At 34.1% G+C, this 24,343-nt stretch overlaps 1 protein-coding gene across 1 annotated transcript in view; it reads right to left on the reverse strand.

Annotated features, from left to right (window-relative positions):
* LOC136029890 (tripartite motif-containing protein 2-like) overlaps positions 1-13,716 on the reverse strand; it is a 93,615-nt gene extending 79,899 nt beyond the window's left edge. The window contains exons 1-2 of the mRNA XM_065708373.1: positions 13,657-13,716; positions 2,467-2,741 (exon numbers count right to left, since the gene is read on the reverse strand). Of these exons, the coding sequence (XP_065564445.1) occupies positions 2,467-2,741; positions 13,657-13,670 (289 nt within the window). The 5' untranslated portion in view covers positions 13,671-13,716. The remainder of the gene's footprint in view (positions 1-2,466; positions 2,742-13,656) is intronic.
* Positions 13,717-24,343: the final 10,627 nt, after the last annotated feature.

A 24,343-nucleotide genomic window follows, 5' to 3' on the forward strand; every position in this document is an offset into this window, starting at 1 on the left:
AAAATTAAATAAAAAATAAAAGTTGTTTTAACAGAAAGTACGGAACAACATTACTACGTCAAACGAATAGAAATTATTCTGAATATTAGAAGGCTGGCCCTTCCTCAACTCCTCTCTCTTTCTGCTAAAGCTTTTTAGTGTTTTAAAAAGTCTCTTAATCCGATCCAAAGATCCTTGTGTCTCAGTAGTCAATCTAAAAGGATTAGGACAAAAAGATAAAATTTAGTGTAAAGAGCGAAGGATTGAGGAGGTCGTAGCCCCTTTCAGAAAAGGAATCTTTTCTTTTATTTACCTTTTTAATTCCTTACTTTTTATGAAAAAAACTTGTTCCTTTATTTAATTTCTAATTTTTTTTCCAAATCTCGCTCAGAACTAACCAAGGTACGATCCGGGCTGTCAGCAATATAAACACTGTTTTTGCTATTAAATGGAATATACCAAATTACTTGTAAATTGGTTAGCAGCGTACCCCTATTTTTAGTTTTTGCTTAAGAATTAAAATTTAGAATAAAAATTAAAATGTTGGACAAAATTTGAACTTCTGATCAATATTTTCAATGAGCAGTAGCCCATTTAAAAACACAAAATTAAATTCTTAGTACAAAATTTGTGGAGACAGAGAGCGGTACTTATTGTGGTGTGATATAGAATAATATCAACCAAATGCACTAGAAAATACTAGATATCGATGACGATAAGCGTCTTGATCGCATTTACAATAATTTTTCCTTGTAATTTCAATACACAACAAATGTTTCACCTAAGCTATGGGTCTAGCATTGGGAACTATTCTTTCACCTTTTTTGGCAAATTTTTACATGGAATTCATTGAAACCACTGCTTTGAGCACTTTTTTCTGAAGCACTGTTTCTAGGTTGAGTTCGTGGATGTTGTTAGTTCTTTGTTGGATCATGTAGGGCCGCCATTTCATACCTTTTTGACACATCTTATCACTTCAGATTCTGGTCTCCAGTCATCGGGACACTAGTCTTCAATCGAAAAAGCTATGAAGGTACGCCAAAGGCCCCAAAGTTTTTACTCCGCCTTGGCTCAACACATCTATGATAACCTAGACCACTTCATCTTGCTCGATGGCACCTTCCATATTGCCCTGTTAAAAGTGTCATGATATTTTTCTGTGAGGCAGTGATCAAGAAGCAAATGCACAAAAAAACTTGCCCTTAATATTGAAGAAACTTATCTAAGCCCCGTTAATATTGAGCTTATTGCTCAAATCTTTCGTTTTTTTTCACCAAATATTTGTGGAAATTCTTCGAGACTTTTGATCTTCTATACGGCTGAATCCATACCAATCTCTACAATAGGGTTCATCGATGTTTAAATACATTGTATACATTTCTTTACAAACAATGAAACGTCGTATATAAATAATATAAGAGAAACGTTACTATCTAAAATTGCTGATATAAAGCTCCTAGTAGCACCTGCCAGCCCCCCTCTCCCTGAAATAAAAATCTGGCGAGGCTTATGATGCCCCACCTTTGCTTTTCCATCTCTGTACCAGTAGGTATGTGAATGTAACAGTTAATGGTACACAGAAAAATATAGGAGGGGCACTATTACCCACCCCCTTCTGATACCAGCAATGAAGGTGTAGACTAAAAATATTCTTGGAAATCAAGAGGGACTAGATATGAACTTCTACCACTCCTTCTCTTCCCAATTATTGTTCAATTTTTACCTGGGGGGCTCAATTAGAGGTGGGCTATTTGGGCATTGACATGCACGCTTTGAGGAATCTGCCACTCCCCCTCAACAACCTACAAAACTACTCACGCCCCTCCTTCGTAATAGCTTATTCGCACTTAAAATCCACGGCATGTAATATTATGATATACGAAGTAGATCAGTTTAGTTAATGAAACTTGAAAATAAGTTTAGTTAATGAAAACCCCCTTCTACCAATATCTGTATTTATCTGACGGCTCATGGGAAGTGTTATATTGTATGACAAATAGTATAATTAATATAATACGAATAATGTCAGCTAAAAAATTTAATTAATTAATGAATAAAATATTAATAAACTAATAGATAATATAAATATCAAATTAATATTAAAATTAATATAATAAAAGCAATATAACTAGTAAACTAGAATGAAATGTAATAAAAGGATCCAATTAAAAATGTAGCTAATATATTTAAGATGTTCAAAAGAAATTCCTTACCAAATACTGATGCTATATAGAACTGGACCTATCCCAAGGAAGAGTGACAATTATATTTTAAAATACAATAAATATCAAAATTATAGTATAATATAATTATATTATAAAATATTATATTATAAAATTATAAAATATTATATTATAATTTTATAATAACGGAGACTCAGCAAATATTATATTATATTATAAAAATATAATATAATAAAAATAAAGTATTATAAAATATGAAAAATGTTATAAAAATATAATAAATAAAAAATTATAGAACCTTTACCTTTATTTTCAGCATGGTTGAATGACAATGCTTTACTTAGTTTAGGCTTTTCCTTTCTTCCATAGACTTTTGGCCATAGACATATGTCCTTACTTTCGTCGAAAGACCGTGACAAATTGTCAGAGTTTGTTAATCTTTTCCTCTTGTCGGTCATGTTTTCTGGATTTTGCAACGATTCACTTGGCCTATTTGAAATCTCTATTAGCCGAGATGGTTCAGGTTGTTGTTTCATCCCACTGGTCGAGGCAGAATTTTGACTCTTCACTAATTTTGACCTAAAAGTATACTTTAATTTTAAAGATTCTTTACTTCTCTTTATAGCCCTGAAAATTCTGTCATTTCCTTAGAATTATTTAGTGTAGCATGAATTATAGAAATGTAGCGCATCTCCTGAGATTTTTTTTTCTTTTTTTTTTGCAAATCCAAAGCAAAGCTACACTTCAACCTATTTGATAGGCTTTGTCATTCAAATACTGTGTTTTCCCATACATCTATATTAATTGCTGATTAAAGTCCTGAATGTCTGTTAGGGTACTCTTCCTGAAATAGAGTATTGTGACCCCATAGTTACTCTCTGTATCTAGCAAATATGGAAAAAAAACCTAGGAAATATTGGCTTTGGTCCTTCCGTGGCTACGCCCAACAGCAATTAGTTAAAATTAGCAATTAACATCTACTAAACATAGCAGTAAAAATTGCAACAGAAATTAATTTTGCAGCTAAAATAGGACAAAAGGCTATTAAATAGTGTTAAGTTGAACATTGAAGTCATATGCCTTTCCCTCCAGTGAGCCACGTAGGTCTAAAACTTGTTCCTTCATTTAATTTCTAAGTTTTTCAAGTCTCACTAAGACCTAACCAAGATACAATGCAGGCTGTCAGCAATATAAACACCGTTTTAGCTGTTAAATTGAATACACCAAATTAATTGTAAATTGGTTAGCAGCCTCTCCCTTTTTATAGTTTTTTACTTAAGAATTAAAATATAATCTGATTTTTTAAACAGTTCGTGGTAACGAACTGTAGTAAGGAGCGACCCGGCTCAATAGTAACCGAAACTCTAAAAAACGGAATTTTCATAACACTAGTTACATCAAAAGTATAGCATTTTAATGTTGATTTTAAATATATATGTTTCATTAAGTGACTTACCCATCAAAAGTTACGATCCTGAGAAAATTTGCCTTATTTTAGAAAATAGGGACAAACACCCCTTAAAATCCATTAGATTCAGCGTATCAGAGAACCCTACAGTAGAATTTTCAAGCTCCTATCTATAAAAATGTGAAATTTTGCGTTTTTTGCCACAAGACAGATCACGGATGCGTGTTTATTTATTTTTTTTCCAGGGGTGATTGCATCGACCCAGTGGTCCTACAATGTCGTGTGAGGGCTCATTCTAACGGAAATTAAAAGTGCCCTTTTTAAGTGGCCCAAAAAATTGGAGGGCACCTAGGCCCCCTCCCATGCTCATTTTTCCCACAGTCACTGGATCAAAATTCTGAGATAGCCAATTTATTCAGCATAGTCAAAAAACCTAATAACTTTGTATTTGGGGAAGACTTACTCCCCCCAGTCCCCGTGGGAGGGGTTGCAAGTTACAAACTTTGACCAATGTTTACCCATAGTAATGGTTATTGGGAACTGTACAGACGTTTTCAAAGGAATATTTTTGTTCGGGGGGATGGGTTGAGGGAAGGGGGTTAAACGGGGGGAAAATTTCTATGGAGGAATTTGTCTTGAGGGAAGAGAAGTTCCATGAAGGAGGCGCAGGATTCCTTAGCATTTTTTAAAGGGCAATGAAAAAATGGATATGAAAAATTTTCTTCAACTGAAAGTAGGCCTAAGAATCAGCATTAAAACCTGAAACGAACAGAAATTATTACGCACATGATGGGGTTCACCTCCTCCTAATACTTGACTCTTCACGCTAAAGCAATTTTATTGATTTCAACTATTTATTTTACGGCCTTTGTGATTCAGGGATCATTCTTAACAAATTGGGACAAAATTTAAGCTTTAGTAAAAAGAGCGAGGTATTGACGAGGGGGCGAACCCCCTGATATACGTAATAAAAACATACGAATTTGGAAGTTCATTACGTAAATTAGTTCGTAAGTTACGTGTATTTTTACTAATAAAAACCTTCGTAAAATTAAAAGTTCTAGTTGCCTTTTTAAGTAACAAAAAAATTGGAGGGTAACTAGGCCTAGTCTCCCGCTCCTTTTTTCTCAAAATCGTCCTATCAAAACTATGTGAAAGCCATTTAGCCAAAAAAATGAATTAACCTGCAAATTTCCTTTTAATTATTCATGTGCAGATAGCCAAAATCAAAACATGCATTAATTCAAAAAACATTCAGAAATTAAATAAAAAAAAAGTTTTTTTAACTAAGGTAAGGAGTAAGTAAGGAGCGACATTAAAACTTAAAACGAACAGAAATTACTTATATGAAAGGGACAGTTCCGTCCTCAACGCCCCGCTCTTTACGCTAAAGTTTTTTGCTGTTTTAAAAAGTAGAGCTGTGAGAAAGAGTCAAACTTTAGCGCAAAGAGCGATGCGTTGAGGAGGCAACTGCCCCTTTCATATACGGAGTAATTTCGTTTCGTTTTAAGTTTTAATGTCGCTCCTTACTTTCAGTTTAAAAAAAATTTTTTTTTATTTAATCCACAAAAATAGGACGCAAGGGCTATTAAATAGTATTAAGTTGAACAAAAAGTTTGTTACGTAAGTTAATTCTTAAGTTACATATATTTTTTACTAATAAAAACGTTCGTTAAAAATCGAAAATTCTAGTTGCCTTTTAAGTAACCGAAAAATTGGAGGGCAACTAGGATTCCTTCCTCATCCCCCTTATTTCTAAAATCGTGTGATCAAAACTAAGAAAAGCCATTTAGCCAAAAAAAGAATTAGTGTGCAAATTTATTTTAATACTTTATGTGCGGAGAGCCTAAATCAAGCATGCATTAATTCAAAAACGTTTAGAAATTAAATAAAAAAACTAGTTTTTTTTTAACTGAAAGTAAGGAGCGACAATAAAACTGAAAGCGAACAGAAATTACTCCGTATATGAAATGGGTTCTCCCCTCCGTAATTCCTCTCTCTTTACGCTAAGGTTTGACTCTTTGCCACAGTTCTACTTTTAAAAACAATTAAAAACATTAGCGTAAAGAGCGAGGCGTTGAGGAGGGGACAACCCATTTCATATATGGAGTAATTTCTGTTCGTTTTAAGTTTTAATGTCGCTCCTTACTTTCAGTTAAAAAAATAGTTTTTTTTTATGTAATTTAAAAAAGAAACTACTATCTTTCAATAATTTACTTTTAAACTAAATCTACACAAAATTAAAATAATCAAATTCTGCAATACAAAAATAATGAATAAAGGAAGCTTATTTACAGAATAAAAAGTTAAAATGGTGGAGTGACTTATACACCACATTTGCGGTTTCCAAAAATTATACAATTTTGTTTCAAAACTCTCGATGGACAACCACACGCGAGAACAGCATCAAAAGTGAAGACCACACGAGGCGAGCTTCGAAGGATAGGTGAACTTTGCCGGATAAGTTAAGCTGAAGGCAGTTAACCGGGTTTGTTGGAGGAAAACTGCGCCAAAATTCTCCAATATTTCATCGATATAACCATTTTGTCGTACCACTAATACCTCACAGTATTAATAAAATCTTCAAAGCTATTTAGAAGCCTCTTGGTTTGTAATGCTATCAGGAGTTTGGAATATTGTTAGCATTTCAATTCAGGATTTTGGTAAAACCTTTTAATCCTTTTGTACTAATTAAATAAAAAAAACTAATTTTTTTAGCTGAAAGTAAGGAGCGACATTAAAACTTAAAACGAACAGAAATTACTCCGTATATGAAATGGGTTGTCCCCTCCGCAGTCCCACGCTCTTTACGCTAAAGTTTTTAGTTGTTTTAAAAAGTAGAATTGTGGCAAAGAGTCAAACTTCAGCGTAAAGAGCGAGGGATTGCGGAGGGGACAACCCATTTCATATACGGAGTAATTTCTGTTCGTTTTAAGTTTTAATGTCGATCCTTACTTTCAGCTAAAAAAATTAGTTTTTTTTATTTAATTTCTGAACGTTTTTGAATTAATGCATGTTTGGTTTTGGCTCTCCGCACATAAATTATTAAAATGAAACTTGTATATTAATTCTTTTTTTGGCTAAATGGCTTTCTCTTAGTTTTGATCAGACGATTTTGAGAAATAAGGGGTGGAGAAGGAGAACTAGAACTTTTAATTTTTAATGAACGTTTTTATTAGTAAGAAATACACGTAACTTAAGAATTAACTTACGTAACAAACTTTCATAACCTTATATTTTTATTATGTATACGAGGGGGTTTGTACCCTCGTTAATACCTCGCTCTTTACACTAAATCGTAAGTTTTGTCCCAATTCTTTAAGAATGACCCCTGAATCAGAAAGGCCGTAGAATAAATAGTTGAAATTACTAAAAATACTTTAGCATAAAGAGCAAGGTATTTATCTCCTCCTAAATACCTCGCTCTTTATGCTAAAGTATTTTTAGAACCCCTCATATGCGTAATTATCTCTGTTCGTTTTAGGTTTCAATGCTACTTCTTCCTTTCATTTGAAAAAACGTTTTCATGTTTATTTTTCATTGTTTTCTTATAGTAGTGCTAGAGAACCCTGCGCCCTTTTCATTGAATTTTTCTTCCCTCATGACAGATTCCTCCAAGGAAAGATCCTCCAACATAGCCCTCTCTCCTGAGCCCCACCCCCAAACAAAATAAAATCCCCCTGAAAACGTCTGTACACTTCCCCATAACCATTACTATATGTAAACACTGGTCAAAGTTTGTAACTTGCAGCCCCTCCCCCAGGGATTGTGGGGGAGTAAGTCATCCCCAAAGACATAGTTATTATGGTTTTCGACTATGCTGAACAAAATGGCTATCTCAAAATTTTGATCCGTTGACTTTGGGAAAAAATGAGCGTGGGAGGGGGCCTAGATGCCCTCCAATTTTTTTGGTCACTTAAAAAGGGCACTAGAACTTTTCATTTCCGTTAGAATGAGCCCTCTTGTGACATTCTAGGACCACTTGGTCGATACGATGACCCCTGGGGAAAAGAAAAAAAAAAAAAAAAAAAAAAAAAAAAAACAAATAAACACGCACCCGTGATTTGTCTTCTGGCAAAAAATACAAAATTCCACATTTTTGTAGATAGGAGCTTAAAACTTCTACAGTAGGGTTCTCTGATACGCTGAATCTGATGGTGTCATTTTCGTTAAGATCCTACGACTTTTAGGGGGTGTTTCTCCCTATTTTCTTAAATAAGGCAAATTTTCTCAGGCTCGTAACTTTTGATGGGTAAGATTAAACTTGATTAAACTTATATATTTAAAATCAGCATTAAAATGCGATTCTTTTGATGTAGCTATTGATATCAAAATTCAATTTTTTAGAGTTTTGGTTACTACTGAGCCGGGTCGCTCCTTACTACAGTTCGTTACCACGAACTGTTTGACATGAAGACCAGCAGAACGAGCACATTTGAGTATAGAATAAGGAGAAGAAGACTGAAATGAATGACGGAATGAATGAATGACGTGGAATGATCATTCATTCCACGGACGTGGAATGAATGACGTTTAACACACTGCTTTAAAGTTTCTTAGAATTGTTAGGTCATTGTGAAGTGAGCAGCTATAGAAAAGGAATCCTCAAAAACAATAAAAAAAACAAGGTCAAAAGTTTTGACCTTGTTTGTTGACCTTAAAACTTTGTTTCAAGGTCCTCAAAAACAAGATCTCTATTGTTTCTAATACATTTGTATACGAATACCTTTACTGTTTATGGATTGTGCAAGTAATGACACTTTTCTAATTGGATTGACGAAAAAACGCTTGTAAAAGAAGCAAGAGTTATTAAAAATATTTTTTTCATTATTAAATCAGTTTATTAAAGTTTTTTTTTTAATTAAAAACTAATTTATTCTAGACTGTTCAAGGTTGATAAGAGTGTTGGTTGAGAGCAAATTATTGCTTTCTTATAGATACCAAGAATAAGCAAGTTTTTGCAAGCTTATATCCAGGCTAGTGTTGTCCCCTCTTGTTTAGTTGTAAAAAAAAAAAAAAAAAACACCAGATTTTCATCATTTCCTTCTAGATGCAGTTCAAAAAGTACATCAAAGTCAAAAGCTGCAAGCATACTTACAGCTTTTTTAGCATTCATTAATTTTTGGGGTTATTCGATTAACCAGGTTTTTTGGGACTGAGTCGACAGAAAACCTTGAAAAAGTAATCACAAATCTTTACTGTTTTTTTTTCAAATTTGGTACGTCAACTTAAATGATTGGGGCATTGATCGACTACTTGATCAAATACCTGTATACTGTAATTTGCAGTTTGCATACTAATAAATGCTACATAGTCTCATGAGTCTCTCGATAGTCACAATCTACTTCTTGGCAGTGCACGCCAGAGGTTCTTGCAGCGCTATACTACCAACTGACTATGCATAGCCAGTGACAACGTATTGCCCAGTTTATTTTCATCAGTGCCAGAATGCTGCATTTTACACGGATCCACTTTGTCAACATTAATACGGGTTTTAACATTTATTCATTATCTAAATAGATTTAATAAATTGAGGTTAATAGATTGGACTTGCCATATATGGCAAATGGTACCTATATTTAAAGGGGGAGCCCCAGGGATCATGAGAGCTATAGGCCTTAGCTCCTATATTTAACAAAAGATTGCCGATTTAAATTAAATGAATTTTAGATTGCCGGTTAAATGAATGGCTAGAGGATTTTGGAGTTATGAAAGAAGAACAGGGAGGTTATAGAATAGGTTATAGTACTACAGATAGTGTTTATTTTAAGCGGACTAATTGAAAAGTATGGATCAAGAAAAACTAAGATATATGTTCCATTTTTGGACTAAAAAAAGCGTTGGATAATGTTAACAGAGTTCTACTTAAAAAAATCCTAGGCGATGGGAGGGGGTTCCTTCTTGTTTCATTCATTTGGTTGTAAATATGTATTTTGAAACTAGTGCAATAGTAAGAATATGTGGGTCTGGTCTTTCAAGGCCTACTAAGGTTAAGAAAAGAGTAAAGCAGGGTTTTGCCTTCAGGTAAATATTCAGAAATCAAAAGTGATTATCAAACAGTTCGTGGTAACGAACTGTAGTAAGGAGTGACCCGGCTCAATAGTAACCAAAACTCTAAAAAATGAATTTTGGTACCAATAGCTACATCAGAAGAATCGCATTTTAATGCTGATTTTAAATATATAAGTTTCATCAAGTTTAGTCTTGCCCATCAATAGTTACGAGCCTGAGAAAATTTACCTTATTAAGGAAAATAGGGGGAAAGAACCCCTAAAAGTCGTAGGATCTTAACAAAAATGACACCGTCAGATTCAGCGTATCAGAGAACCTTACTGTAGAAGTTTCAAGCTCCTATCTACAAAAATGTGGAATTTTGTATTTTTTGCCAGAAGACAAATCACGGATGCGTGTTTATTTGTTTGTTTTTTGTTTTGTTTTTCCACGGGTCATCGTATCGACCAAGTGGTCCTAGAATGTCACAAGAGGGCTCATTCTAACGGAAATGAAAAGTTCTAGTGCCCTTTTTAAGTGACCAAAAAAATTGGAAGGCATCTAGGCCCCCTCCCACGCTCATTTTTTTCCAAAAGTCAACGGATCAAAATTATGAGATAGCCATTTTGTTGAACATAGTCAAAAACCATAATAACTATGTCTTGGGAATGACTTACTCCCCCAAAATCCCTGGGGGAGGGGCTGCAAGTTACAAACTTTGACCAGTGTTTACATATAATAATAGTTATTGGGAAGTGTAAAGACGTTTTCAGGGGGATTTTATTTTGTTTGGGGGTGGGGCTGGGGAGAGGGGGCTATGTTGGAGGATCTTCCCTTGGAGGAATCTGTCATGGGGGAAGAAAAATTCAATGAAAAGGGCGCAGGATTTTCTAGCATTACTATAAGAAAACAATAAAAAATAAACATGAAAACGTTTTTTCAAATGAAAGGAAGAAGTAGTATTGAAACGTAAAACGAACAGAGATTATTACGCATATGAGGGGTTCTAAAAATACTTTAGCATAAAGAGCGAGGTATTTAGGAGGAGATAAATACCTTGCTCTTTATGTAAAAGTATTTTTAGTAATTTCGACTATTTATTCTACGGCCTTTCTGATTCAGGGGTCATTCTTAAAGAATTGGGACAAAACTTACGATTTAGTGTAAAGAGCGAGGTATTAACGAGGGTACAAACCCCCTCGTATACATAATAAAAACAAGGTTATGAAAGTTTGTTACGTAAGTTAATTCTTAAGTTACGTATATTTTTTACTAATAAAAACTTTCGTTAAAAATTAAAAGTTCTAGTTGCCTTTTTAAGAAACCGAAAAATTGGAGGGCAACTAGGCCTCCTTCTCCACCCCTTATTTCTCAAAATCGTCTGATCAAAACTAAGAGAAAGCCATTTAGCCAAAAATAGAATTAATATACAAATTTCATTTTAATAATTTATGTGCGGAGAGCCAACACCAAACATGCATTAATTCAAAAACGTTCAGAAATTAAATAAAAAAAACTAATTTTTTTAGCTGAAAGTAAGGAGCGACATTAAAACTTAAAACGAACAGAAATTACTCCGTATATGAAATGGGTTGTCCCCTCCGCAATCCCTCGCTCTTTACGCTAAAGTTTGACTCTTTGCCACAATTCTACTTTTTAAAAAAATTAAAAGCTTTAGCGTAAAGAGCGAGGGATTGCGGAGGGGACAACCCATTTCATATACTGAGTAATTTCTGTTCGTTTTAAGTTTTAATGTCGCTCCTTACTTTCAGCTAAAAAAAATTAGTTTTTTTTTATTTGATATTTAACAAGAGGAATGATAAATTTGAAAGTAAATATTGGTTTAAGGGGAAGGAGATACAAGTTGTAGATAAAATTAAGTATCTTGGATATATTTTTCAAAGGAATGGAAGATGCAATTCAAATATAAAGGAAACGTTGAACCGGTAAAATGCAGCAATGTTTACAATTTTCCAGAATACTGTAATGGGAATGAAAAAATTGTCATTACATAAAAGGGTCTTTTTATCGACAACATTACGGACCGGAGATTTGGGGGCATGAGAAAACGGCTTAGCTAGAGAACATTCAATTAGGGTACTTGAAGAGATTGTTTGGGCTGCATAGAACAACTCATTCACGAGTTTTTAAAAGGCGATCTGGGTATATGGCCAATAAGAAATTACACACTAGTTTCAATGATTAAATTTTGGTTGAGAGTCTTCCAGCTACCGAGTGAAAGGTTGCTTAAGGAAGCTTATGAAGATTTGCTCTCGCAGGAGAAAAAAGATCATGGCCAATAAAAATCAAAGACATTTTAGACAAACAGGTTTTTTTTTTTTTGTTTGGAATGAAGGTAGACCAAAGGATATAAATGCTAAATGGGAGAATGAGATTAAGATTAAATAATAAAAAAACAAGTTTTTTTTTAGCTAAAAGTAAGGAGCGACAATAAAACTAAAAACGAACAGAAATTAGAGTTTTGGTTACTATTGAGCCGGGTCGCTCCTTACTATAGTTCGTTACCACAAACTGTTTGATAGTACTAGAGAATCAAATGATCCGGAAATGGAGTGAGGAAATAAAAAGATTAGAAAATAAAAGTTTTTAAGGATATTAAGGTGGTTTATGGGCAGGAATTCTACCTTAAGCTGAATTTACCAGCCAGATATTTGGCTTTCTGGATGCAGCTCAGGGCTAACTGCCTGCCAACTAGTACAAGATTTATAAAATATTCTAAAGAAAGATGTTCCAATGAAGACAGATATACTTGCCCGCTTTGCAGAGTTAAAGAGGATTATTTAGTACCTCGCTTAAGCCGGTGCCAGGGACTCTCTAAGATAAAGGAATTGATATATAGAAAAAATGAGTTGATATTTCCAGGTGTCTTAAATAGTACGCCGCCTAGGTTTACTTGTAGAATGGTAAAATATCTGGAAAATTTTGTTAAATAAAGGAAAAATAAATATAAAATAAATAATTATTCATTATTATTTACTACAAATAATTATTTATAATAGCAATATAAAATAAATATTATGTTCTATTAAGTATTTTTCCATATGTTAAGTGCTCTTTTCAATAACCGTGTTTTCAAGTATTCAGTAGGCTACTATTATCAGGTTGATGTAGTGTTTCATTTAAGTGTGTTATGATGATTGCTGATCAAAGTTTATGTTATTTGTGCCTTTCGTTTATTTTATTTTACTCTGTTCATGTCCGTATATGTTGCTTTAAAATACACCTATCTATCTATCTATACCTCCAATCAAGAGATTATCGGTTTTCGTATTTTAGCTGTCCACTGACCACTTAATTATGTACTTGAGACGAACTTTTCTCCTGTGTCTACAGTTAGGCTGCAAATCAACTTGAAGAAAACAAGGATAAAGCCAATAGATAAGACCGCATCGACGTCATCCTTAACTTTTGACATTAATCACGACGCTATTGACAGGGTTAGGCTGTTCACATATCTCTCATCTAGCATATATTGAAATGGCACACTTGACATCGAAATCTCTACCAGATAAAAAAAAAGGCAAAGTCTGTATTTTGAAGACTCTCGAGAGCTAGAGCTAGACTCTCCAAACTAGATAGCTGCGTCTTGTTATGGGCTTCACTTGATATGGCAAGATTCGCAGCACTCAAATCGTCACAACCTTCAAGTTGGCAAACGAAGTATGCCTACAAGGACCGTCATGAATTTCAATCCGTCAGAAAACGTGTGGCAACAGATATTTGGTGACACATTTTACAAGGATTTTCTCTTCAATCTACATTTCTCTGCTGACCCTCCCTTTGCGAACAATTTAAGGCTCATTCATACTGAGATTTTCTAGCACCGAAATTTAGCTATCACAAAACTGAGATAATCACAAGTGTTCATCGAATTTTTAATTTAAACAGAAAATCTTATTGCCTTATATTAGTGCCAGCTAAATATCAGTATTAGTAATGTCACAATGTGAATGGGCCTTTAGCAAACAGTTTTCAGGAATTATCGCAGAAATATGAAATGTCAAGTGTGATCTCTAGTTGTGATGTCAACGAATTCAAAATCATAGGCCAAAAAACAAATAAGTAATATAGTACCTAAATAAATCCATAATGAAAGTCAGTATTATCCACTTTAATTAAAAACAGAAACTGAAAATTAAACAATGATAAGAACCTTTAATATTCGAAAAGATAAGAATTTATATTATCTCAATCGCAGTTTAAAACTACGACGCTAGCTAGATAAATTAATAGCAATATTCATACTACAAGTGTAAAAACATGTATATTCACAACATTGTCAAGTAATTACTGATTAGATTCAAACTTAATCTTTTTTTTCTTTTAAGAGGAGGGTAATACTAAATTAATTTCAAAGACTTAACTGATTTATACTTCTTAATATCGTGGTATAATTTGATGACCCGGTTTGACTGTTTGATGGCAAGAATTAGTTTTGTTCGAACGTTGGCTTAGGTGGGACTTTCTTATTTCGGTCTTCATTTGTACACAGAAAAATGGAAATGCAACTGAGAGAGTGGGTAAAATAAGCTTACTCAGTGTGAATAAGGTACATTTCTTCCAGATCTTTGCTGTATAAAGATTGACTAAAGTTTATCGGGCCTATATCACAAAAGTCAAACATAAAGTTTGACATGTTGTCCCAAATGTTTAAATATGACTCATGGAACGCAAAGGTCGTTCATTTAGAATAAAAAGCTTTTTTTAAAGTCCTAAGATATTTTAGCGTAAAAAGTGAGGTATTGTGGAGGGGGCACCTCTCCTCATATACGGAATAATTTTTGTTCGTCTTCAGTTTTAATGCTGCTCCTTACTTTCAGCTGAAATACTTTTTTTTAGTTTAATCATCAAAGTAAAACCAGTATTTTGTCTAATAACAACACCTACCTGTACCATTTCTAAGTTCTTTCTCGATTTTCGGTATAAAACAATATTAATGATTAACATTTTTTAAGGGATGAATAAGTTCACGCCTGGAAATAGATATCTTCGGAAATAGATATGCGTTTATACCATATAAAAGAAAAAATTAAGTCACAAATGGAAGATAAAGATATACATCTATCGATTCCATATTTGTTAGTTGCAGGCTATGCTAAAATAAGAAAAAAGAATTGATTGAGCAAAAGAGAAAAAAAATTAGAAAATGAACAATGGAAAACTACCAAATACATATTTATCTACTGGATTTATGATTTTCCATCCTCACAGCTAAAAAAAAATTATAAAACAGCTTATGGTAATAAGAATACAACTACAGAAGAGAGAATAATGAGGACTTTTTTCCCAAGACAGTGAACCAACAAAACCTATTTGAATATTTCGGCCCTACATCTAAGGGCCGTCTTCAGCAAAGAAAATAATAAACAATAAAATACTTACAATGAAAGTTTTCGGTTAAAAATCTATTTTTTTTAAATAGCCTTGGCATCATTACTTCTTAACGAAAACTTCAGCCAAGACTGTGTGATAAAAGCTAACATTTTACAAGCTAAAAAGGTTCATTCATTGAACTAACTTTATTTATTAACAATTGGAATAATTTCTTATTGCAATATTTGCCTTCTCTGCAGCTAATCATGTAGTTCTTTTGGAATTGGGCTTGTTTTTATTCGTTTCTATTTCGTTCAATGAATGAACCTTTTTAGCTTGTAAATTGTTAGCTTTTATCACACAGTCTTGGCTGAACTTTTCGTTAAGAAGTAATGATGACAAGGCTATCTTAAAAAAAAGAATGGATTTTTAACCGGAAACTTTTACTGTAAGTGTTTTATTGTTTATTATTTTCTTTGCTGAACACGGTCCATCGTCCATCGATGATGCCAAGGCTATCAAACAGTTCGTGGTAACGAACTGTAGTAAGGAGCGACCCGGCTCAATAGTAACCAAAACTCTAAAAATAGAATTTTGATACCAATAGCTACATCAAAAGAATCGCATTTTAATGCTGGTTTTAAATATATAAGTTTCATCAAGTTTAGTCTTACCGTCAAAAGTTATGAGCCTGAGAAAATTTGCCTTATTTTAGAAAATAGGGAAAAACACCCCATAAACGTCATAGAACCTTAACAAAAATCACACCATTAGATTCAGCGTATCCGAGAACCCTGTTGTAAAAGTTTCAGGCTCTTATCTACAAAAATGTGAAATTTTGTATTTTTTGCCAGAAGGCAGATCACGGATGCGTGTTTATTTGTTTGTTTTTTGTTTGTTTATTCCCAGGGGTGATCGAATCGACCCAGTGGTCCTAGAATGTTGTGAGAGGGCTCATTCTAACGGAAATGAAAAGTTCTAGTGCCCTTTTTAAGTGACCCAAAATATTGGAGGGCACTTAGGCCCCCTCCCACGCTAATTATTTTCCCTAAATCAACAGCTCGAAATTCTGAGATAGCCATTTTATTCAACGTAGTCGAAAAACCTTATAACTATGTCTTTGGAGACCACTTACTCCCCCACAGTCCCCGTGGGCGGGGCTAAAAGTTACAAACTTTGACCAGTGTTTACATATAATAATGGTTATTGGGAAGTGTACAGACGTTTTCAGAGGGATTTTTTGGTCGGGGGAGGAATTGAGACGAGGGGAATATGTTGAGGGAACTGTCTTTCGAGGAATTTGTCATGGGAGAAGAAAATTTTCATGAAGGGAGCGCAGGATTTTCTAGCATTATTTAAAAAAAAAACAATAAAAAAATAAATACGAAAAAGTTTTTTCAATTTGAAGTAAGGAGCAGCACTAAAACTTAAAATGAAGAGAAATTGTTACGCATATGAGGGGCTCACCTCCTTCTAATATTTCGTTCTTTACGCTGAAGTATTTTTAGTAATTTCAACTATTTATTCTACGGCTTTTGTGATTCAGGGGTCATTCTTAATGGATTGGGACAAAATTTAAGCTTTAGTGTAAAGAGCGAGGTACTGACGCCTCATATATATAACAAAAACATGAGAATACAAAAGTTCGTTACGTAAGCTAATTTATAAGTTACGTATATCTTTTACTAATAAAACATTCGTAAAAAATTAAAAGTTCTAGTTCCCTTTTTAGTAACCAAAAAATCGGAGGGCAACTAGGCTTCCTCCCCCCACTCCTTTTTTTCTCAAAATCATTTGATCAAAACTATGATAAAGCCATTTAGCCAAAAAATAAATAAATATGCATATTTCGTTTTAATTATTCCTCTGCGGAGAGCCAAAATCAAACCATGCATTGATTCAAAAACGTTCAGAAATTAAATAAAAAAAAAACAAGTTTTTTTAACTGAAAGTTTGAGCGACATTAAAACTTAAAACGAACAGAATTACTTCGTATATGAAAGGGGCTGCTTCCTCATCAACGTCCCGCTCTTTACGATAAAGTTTTTTACTGTTTTAAAAAGTAGAGTTGAGAGAAAGAGTCAAACTTTAGTGTAAAGAGCGGGGCGTTGATGAAATTACTTTCATATTATGAAATTAAGAATGAATGTTGAAATTACTTTCATATACGAAGTAATTTCTGTTCGTTTTAAGTTTTAATATCGCTCCTTACTTTCTGTTAAAAAAACTTGTTTTTTTTCTAATTTTAAAAAAAGAGAACGGATTTTTAACCGAAAACTTTTATTGTAAATGTTTAATTGTTATTATTTTCTTTGCTGAAGACGGCCCTTAGATATAGGGCCGAAATGTTCAAATAGGTTTTGTTGGTTCACTGTCTTGGGAAAAAAAAGTCCTCATTATTCTCTCTTCTGTAGTTGTATTATGGAAAGGCAGTGTGTTCTTCGTCATTATTTATGGTAATAAGAAATAGTTAATGAGCAATATTAATCAGCCCTCTCAAAACAGAACTAAGAAAACAATGTGCCGTAGTCATCTCAATAGTTTTGACTTAATAAAGAGTGACGAGTCTCCATAGGATTTTTTTTTATAACCCTTTTGTACAAAACAGGTGGTCGTAGACGTAGTGGATGAGCCGCATTATGCTCTTTTTAATGGTCGATGGTGACTAGAAGGCATTCAACTCTTTTTCATGCCTTTTTTGCCCTTGGAGTAGCCTCAAGGCGTAAGATAAAAATTTTAAGGTTAACTAATTGGAATTAGAAATTTGAGAAAATTAGAATACGAAAAATGAAACAAAATGGCTATTTTTATGTCATATGGAACTTAAAGATGGTATAATTGATAAAAAAAAATACCTAGGTATCGGCAATAGCTTTTACATGAGCTATTAAACACCTCTCTATGATGTTCTGGTCGCCCACTAGCCCAGGTAGAAAATAAAAGAATTGATATCAGTGTTACCTATGCAAAAAAGTGACTTTTCTTGTTGTTCAAGGTGGAGGACTGTAATTCTCCTATACAAGGTTTTTGACCATGCTACACATTTCATTCCGATCTGAGGCAATTTTTTTTAGGTGTTTTGAGGGGTTGTCATAGTGATTCCAAATGTATAAGATTAAGTTTAGTGTGACTCATCAAAAGCTACGAGCCTGAGAAAATTTGCCTGGTTTTCTAAAAAGGGGGAAACACCCCAGAAAAGTCAAGGAACATTATCATAATCACACCATCAGACTCACGTATCAGTGAACCATACTGTAGAAGTTTCAAGCTCCTATAAACAAAAATGTGGAATTTCGCATCTTTTTTTTGTCAGAATGAAGAATACGGATGCGTGTTTATTTGTTGTGTTTTTCTCAGGGGTGATCCTTTTGAACTAATGGTCATAGAAGATCAGAAGAGGCTGCATTTGAACGAAAATTAAAATTTCTGTACCCTTTTTAGGTCGCTAAAAGATTGGACAGGAACTAGTCCGCTTCCCACACCCTTGTCTTCCCCAAAGTCGCCCGATCAACATTTGGATATAGCCATTTTTTCAGCATAGTACAAAAATCCAATAACTTTGCCTTTAGGGGTAACCTGACCCCCCCCCCCACAGCCGTTGATGAAAGGGCTGTAAGTTATGAAATTTGCCCATTGCTTGTGTATAGTATTTGTTATTGGGAAAAACACAGACGTTTCTTGGGGACAACTTTTGTGTTTTATGTTTCCATGGGGATAGTTTCCCTGGGGAGGGAAATTTCTGAGGATAATATTCCAGGGGAAACCTTGTACTGGGAGAATTTGACAGAATTTATATACGAAATTCCTTTTATTTGTTTTACTTTTTCTTTGCCAGCTCAATTTAGCAAGTGGAGATGTTCCGAGGGATTTGTCAGGGAAAAATTTTAGCGGGTTTTGAATTCAGAGAAAAATTTTCCACGAAAGGGGGGATTTCCAGAGTGATGGGAAAACGATTGGAAACTATTTTTTTTATAGTCAAAGTATGCTAAGGATAATTTTTTCAGGCTGAATCGTCTGCAACAAATTTTACGGAGAGGGGGGTATTTTACGCAAGATGAACTTCCCACGGGGAAATTATTCGTGAGGGAAGAGAAGTGTTTGTAACAGCTAATCCAGATATACCAGCACTATTTAAAAAATGATCAGAAATTAAGTAAAAAAAAAAAAATCTTTTTTCTGAAGTTTGTTTGAAAAACCCTAAAGTTCGAAAAACCCTTTACGTGAAAGTTTGACTGTTTATCCTAATTTTTTTAAGAACGACTGCTTAAACACAAAGCCCGTTTAATCAGAATACGAAGCTTTTTTTAAGTACTTTCAGTACTTTCAGGCAGTTTTTTCTCAAACTCAATTTTTTCAATTTTTGGTTACTATGTACTATGAAGACTGTGTGGACTATTTAGTGATTATGATTAATTTGGCACGCTTTGAATTTTGATTCAATACCATTTTGAGCCGAAAATGTGTACGGGTTGGCAAAAGCTGGCCAAAAGCAGGCCTTTACACATTTTCTTATGCACAAAACGGGCAACAGATCTCAGTATTTGCGACGAAAGAGTTGTCACCAATTTTTGACCATTGATCATTCTACATAATGAAACAAGCAAAACCATGGGACACACCGCTATTTACTCATTAAAGGCTATCGAATGGATTGCAGCTATTATTAATTTCTATCCAAAAGGATTGTCATCCGATAAAGTTTGGCTCTTTGGTACTGTTCACGGGTTCATCTCTATGCATTGTCTAACCCGGTGGCCTTTGCGATTATATTGTTGCGTAATGAAATTGCTATGCTCCCTTTCAAAATTTATACTCCCATTTGAAGGAACTAGGCCTCCATAAGAGCTTTGAAGTAACTGAGTTACTGAGAAAGTAAGAAAATAAAGATTGTTAATTTGGTTACAACGGTGACTCAAAGAGCAGAAAGAAATTCAAACACATTTTCGTTGCTATAAAGCATTCTTTGGGCATCTTGAAAGACTTATCTTCAAGATTTTTAAGAGCATCAGACCAGATATTAAGCCAAATAAGCGAAGGAAGACTGTCTAGGGCAACAGTCCACCTTCCAGCAAGAACGCAACGAAGAAAAAAAATAAGGTAGGCCCCACCAAGCATAATATCGAAAGTTATTAAACGCGGACATGTCCATACACTCCCACTAATGGTAGACATGGACTTGAGTTACATTGTATTTTATATGTTCTTATTAATTATGTTATCGTTAGATATTGTTATCGTTAGACATTGTTATCGTTAATTACGTTATCGTTATCTTGAAGTTACGAGTGTTTTTATTTGATCGCCTGGACTCTACTGGAGGTTCACAAAGATCTGGGATAACCTGTCTTGACAAATCAACTTTGCTTTGCCTGGAGGAGTACCACATTGCTTTTGCCTTACCCAGCAACAGATATGGGCCTCCCTGCTTAAAGGGATTTATTTAATGGATTCGTTAGGAATAAACGATCTAGAAAAAGGTTCTTAAGTGTCAAATGAATTTAAATTATTTTTTTTTTTGAAAATGATATACCATGGCATATTGTTCTATCAATCAATTGTTCTTCGTCTTCTGATATCTCAAATTTATCGGCAATGCATCGTCCATGCATGCATCACTTGAAGGCCAGATTGAATGCACACAATCTGGCCTTCAAGGCCAGATTGTGACTACTGGTACGATTGAAGATTGAAGACTACAGGCTGGCCAGATTGAAGACTACAGGTACGGATTTGTATTTTTCTCTTATTTTTACTGCCTTTAAAGATGATATTTCTATAGTTGCGCAGTATAAAGTCTCTTCAGTTATTTCACAAAGAACTTAAGAATATGAGCTAAAATTGTATCTGAATACTACACAAACAAAAGTGAAAATGCAGCCGTAAATGACGGCTAGATTAAAAAAGAAGACACTACAGAAAAAAGCCTTTACATTAAACCAAAAAGATACAAAAAAGCCATAAAACATAATAGTTTATTAAACAATCTCTAACCTCCAAATGGAGCAAGCATCTTTGAGATGGTAGAATTTTTTCTTATTAATTTTGAAAGAATGGAAATATAAACAGCGCTTCAATAAAATAATTCATCTTCTAATGTTTGACAACGATTTACAGAAATTAATTTTAGATAAGTCTCTTATTATTCTGAGCTTATCCTGAATATCTGCATTATCTAAGAAAAATCCTATCAAGAATGTCATAGCCATTTCATTGAGCAATACACAAAGCAATTTGTTGCCACATAAAAATTTAACTCAAGCCTCATGACATGCTTTTAAAAGCCTGTTGCTTTTTAAAAGGTTTTCCCGTTCCCAGAGGGGAAGACGACAAACATGTTCAACTGAGCTTTATATTCACCGCCTTATCTCTGCATGGTTTAACAGAGAGGTGCCACCGCACTGCGACATCTAGTCCACTGTTATCTGCTATGCATAACATTTGCTTTCTCAGGGGAGGTCGAAACAGGATTGAATTGACCTGTCTCCTGAGTAAGATTTATTTTCTGATGCAGAAGAAATAGATTAATCTACTTTTCTAAAATTCCCAAGTGAGGGAAGAATAAGAAGGAAAACCATTCTATTATCTTGTTTGAGATGTTTTCATGATTGACGATAGAGGCAAACTTCTTGAGATAATGCATACAACTCGTATCTATTTAGATTATAGTGAATACGAGCATTGTTTTTAATTAGATATAAACATAAAAATAAGTTGTTGGACGTGATAGTAAAGAGTGACGGCGAAACGAGCAGAAATTAAAAAAAAAACGATTGAAAATCCCAACTACTTTTTTGTGTAACCATGGAAACTAGATTCTTTTTGTTGGACTTTTGGACAGACTGTGTATTACATTTTGTGTCCTTATGACATTAAGTCTCAATTACACCAAACCTTCTTTAGTCTCAATTTGGGACAATACTTATTTTTGTCGAATAAAATAGTCAAGATTCGCCTTTTGATGCAGCCCAATTTTGTTTTAACTTTAAGAAACAGCTAAATCGCCTAAATAACTACTACCACTACTAACAACTCACTGTATCACCAAGCCGCCTGAGGCCAACACAGCTACGCATGCTCATCCTCCAACCTAATCTATTTAAAGCCTCCCTCTTTGCACCCTCCCAGGAATTTCCCATTTCCTTTAAATCTCTATTTATGACATCCTCCCAACCCAAACAAGGACGACCTGCTTTCCACGAAGCCCCAGACGGTTACGTCTCCCAACATTCAATGAACACTGTTTTGATAAAATCAAACAGTGAAGAACTTACAATTTAACACATATCTATGTTTACCTTTCTAAATGGATTAATTCAAAAAACTGTTTCCATAAAACAAGTTTTTTCGAAAAAAAATAAAGAGTTCCATTAAGCCAAGAAAGAGCAAAAATAAAGTCAAATAATCTTCCAAGCGTAAAACTAGCACGAATTTCTATCGGTAATCGAAACTCAAAATGGACAGAAATTACAATTAAAAGCCGAATCAAAATCGAAACGAGAAAATTAACATGAGTAGGGCTGATAACCCCCCGTTTCTTTTCAAGAGTAGAACACAATTTGCGCTTTACTGAAAAAAAAAAAAAAACAGATGACCGTGGATTGTCAGTTTAATTGGTACATACTGAGCGTAGCTGTATTGGCCTCGGGTGGCTTGGTGCTGCGCTGAGTTCTTAGTACTAGTAATAGTAGTAGTATTCCTCAAAGTTTTGATAATTTGTTATTTATGAAAGTAAGAAAAGTGAAAACATTTCAAACGTGTTTTGCTTTAAGTATATATCTTTTCTATATCTTTATGTCTTTTCGTTTTTTTTCTAAACAAATCCATAGTAGGGGTTTCTATTTGTATCTTGGTGAAAATTTAAATGTGGGGGGTTGACATGCCTAATTTCCCTAAAGACATAAATACCGTTCTAATATACTGAACAAACGGTCATTCCCTAAAGACCGTTCTAATATACTGAACAAAATGACTGTCTCAAAATTTTGACTGAATGCGTTTGGAAAACGTATGGGCTTGAGTGAAATGCTGCTTCTTCCCCAATCTCTTGTTACTCTTAAAGAGGGCACCAAGGCTTTAAATTTTGAATTGCATTAACTCCTTTAAAAGTTTCAATAATATTTTTAGCTAATATAGAGTGGTGATGCCTATGATGTCGCTTATATGCCCTTTTGAAAACCTGCATGCATGTAGTTTTTTTCCTTTAATTGAAACTCCTAACCTTTCCCTAAAAGTTTCAGCTTAATACCGTTAAAGTCATTAGTTGCATTAACATTAGTAGTAGTATTAAACTTATACATACAGTACCTTCTGGCTAGTTCAAGATCCCCCAAATCTTACCCTTGAAGGTCTAAATTATTAATATAAGTTGTCCTTCAGAAATTTCTTTGCCACCTCTTTGAAAGTCTATGTGCTCATAGTTTTTTTTCCTTTGGTTGCAGAGTAGCAATAGTTGTAGCAGCATTAGTACCAGTATGCACATAGGACCTTTGGTCTCTTCAACCCTTCTAAACACCCTGAAAGTTTCAGCTGAATATATACGATTAAAAATGAACGCACCCCCCCCCCCCGCGAATTGTTTGCCCGACTGGAAAAACGTAACAAAAATGAATATAAATAAATTTTTGATGTTTTTTTAAGTTTTTTAACGCCCCGCCCTGAAAAGAAATCCTTCCGTAAAACAGCAAAAAAAAAAAAATCCTGGATACGGCCCTGAGATTATACAAGATATATCTACAAAACTAACTTGTAATATTTTTAAAAATTTGTAGAGTTCTAAAATCTTGCACTTAACTGAAAATACATAGTATAAGTAAATTTAGTTTAGGGGCATGGTCCCCAAAAATGAGGCCCGAAACGGCCAAAGCTTTTTCTAATCAGACCAATCTCTTGTTACTCAAGTTACATGCTCATAGTTTTGTTATATTTAGTTCAATATCCCCTAAATGTTCCATAAAAGCTTCACATTAATATATTTAGCTTACACAGTAGCAATAGTTGTGGCAGCATTAGTAGCAGTATGCACATTGCGCCTTTGGTCTCTTCAACCCTTCAAAATACCCTGAAAGTTTCAGATTAATATATACCATCAAACATTCCTGAAGCATTTTTGATGCGTCCGCTTCCACTGGACAACCTGTTTAAGCATCATGTGTATCGATTTAGTTCCATACAGTTTCTACATATCCCCAATTTTTGCCTTAATATTCTTAGTTTTAATAGCAGTAGTAGTAGTAGTAGCTGTAGAAATAATTGTAGTAGTTTAAGCTTTAGTGGCAGTAGTAGCAATAGAAGTAGTAAGTAGAAGCAGTAGCATTAGGGTGCAAATATTTTCTTTTGGTTAGTTCGACATCCCTCACAAATAGCCCTGTTAGTTTCAACGTCACACACCAAACTGTTCCTAAGATATTGCTGTTACACCCTTTCAACAACATGCATATAGAGGGTGTGT

Source organism: Artemia franciscana, chromosome 8 (assembly GCF_032884065.1).
Source record: "Artemia franciscana chromosome 8, ASM3288406v1, whole genome shotgun sequence".
Taxonomy (NCBI): Eukaryota; Metazoa; Arthropoda; class Branchiopoda; order Anostraca; family Artemiidae; genus Artemia; species Artemia franciscana.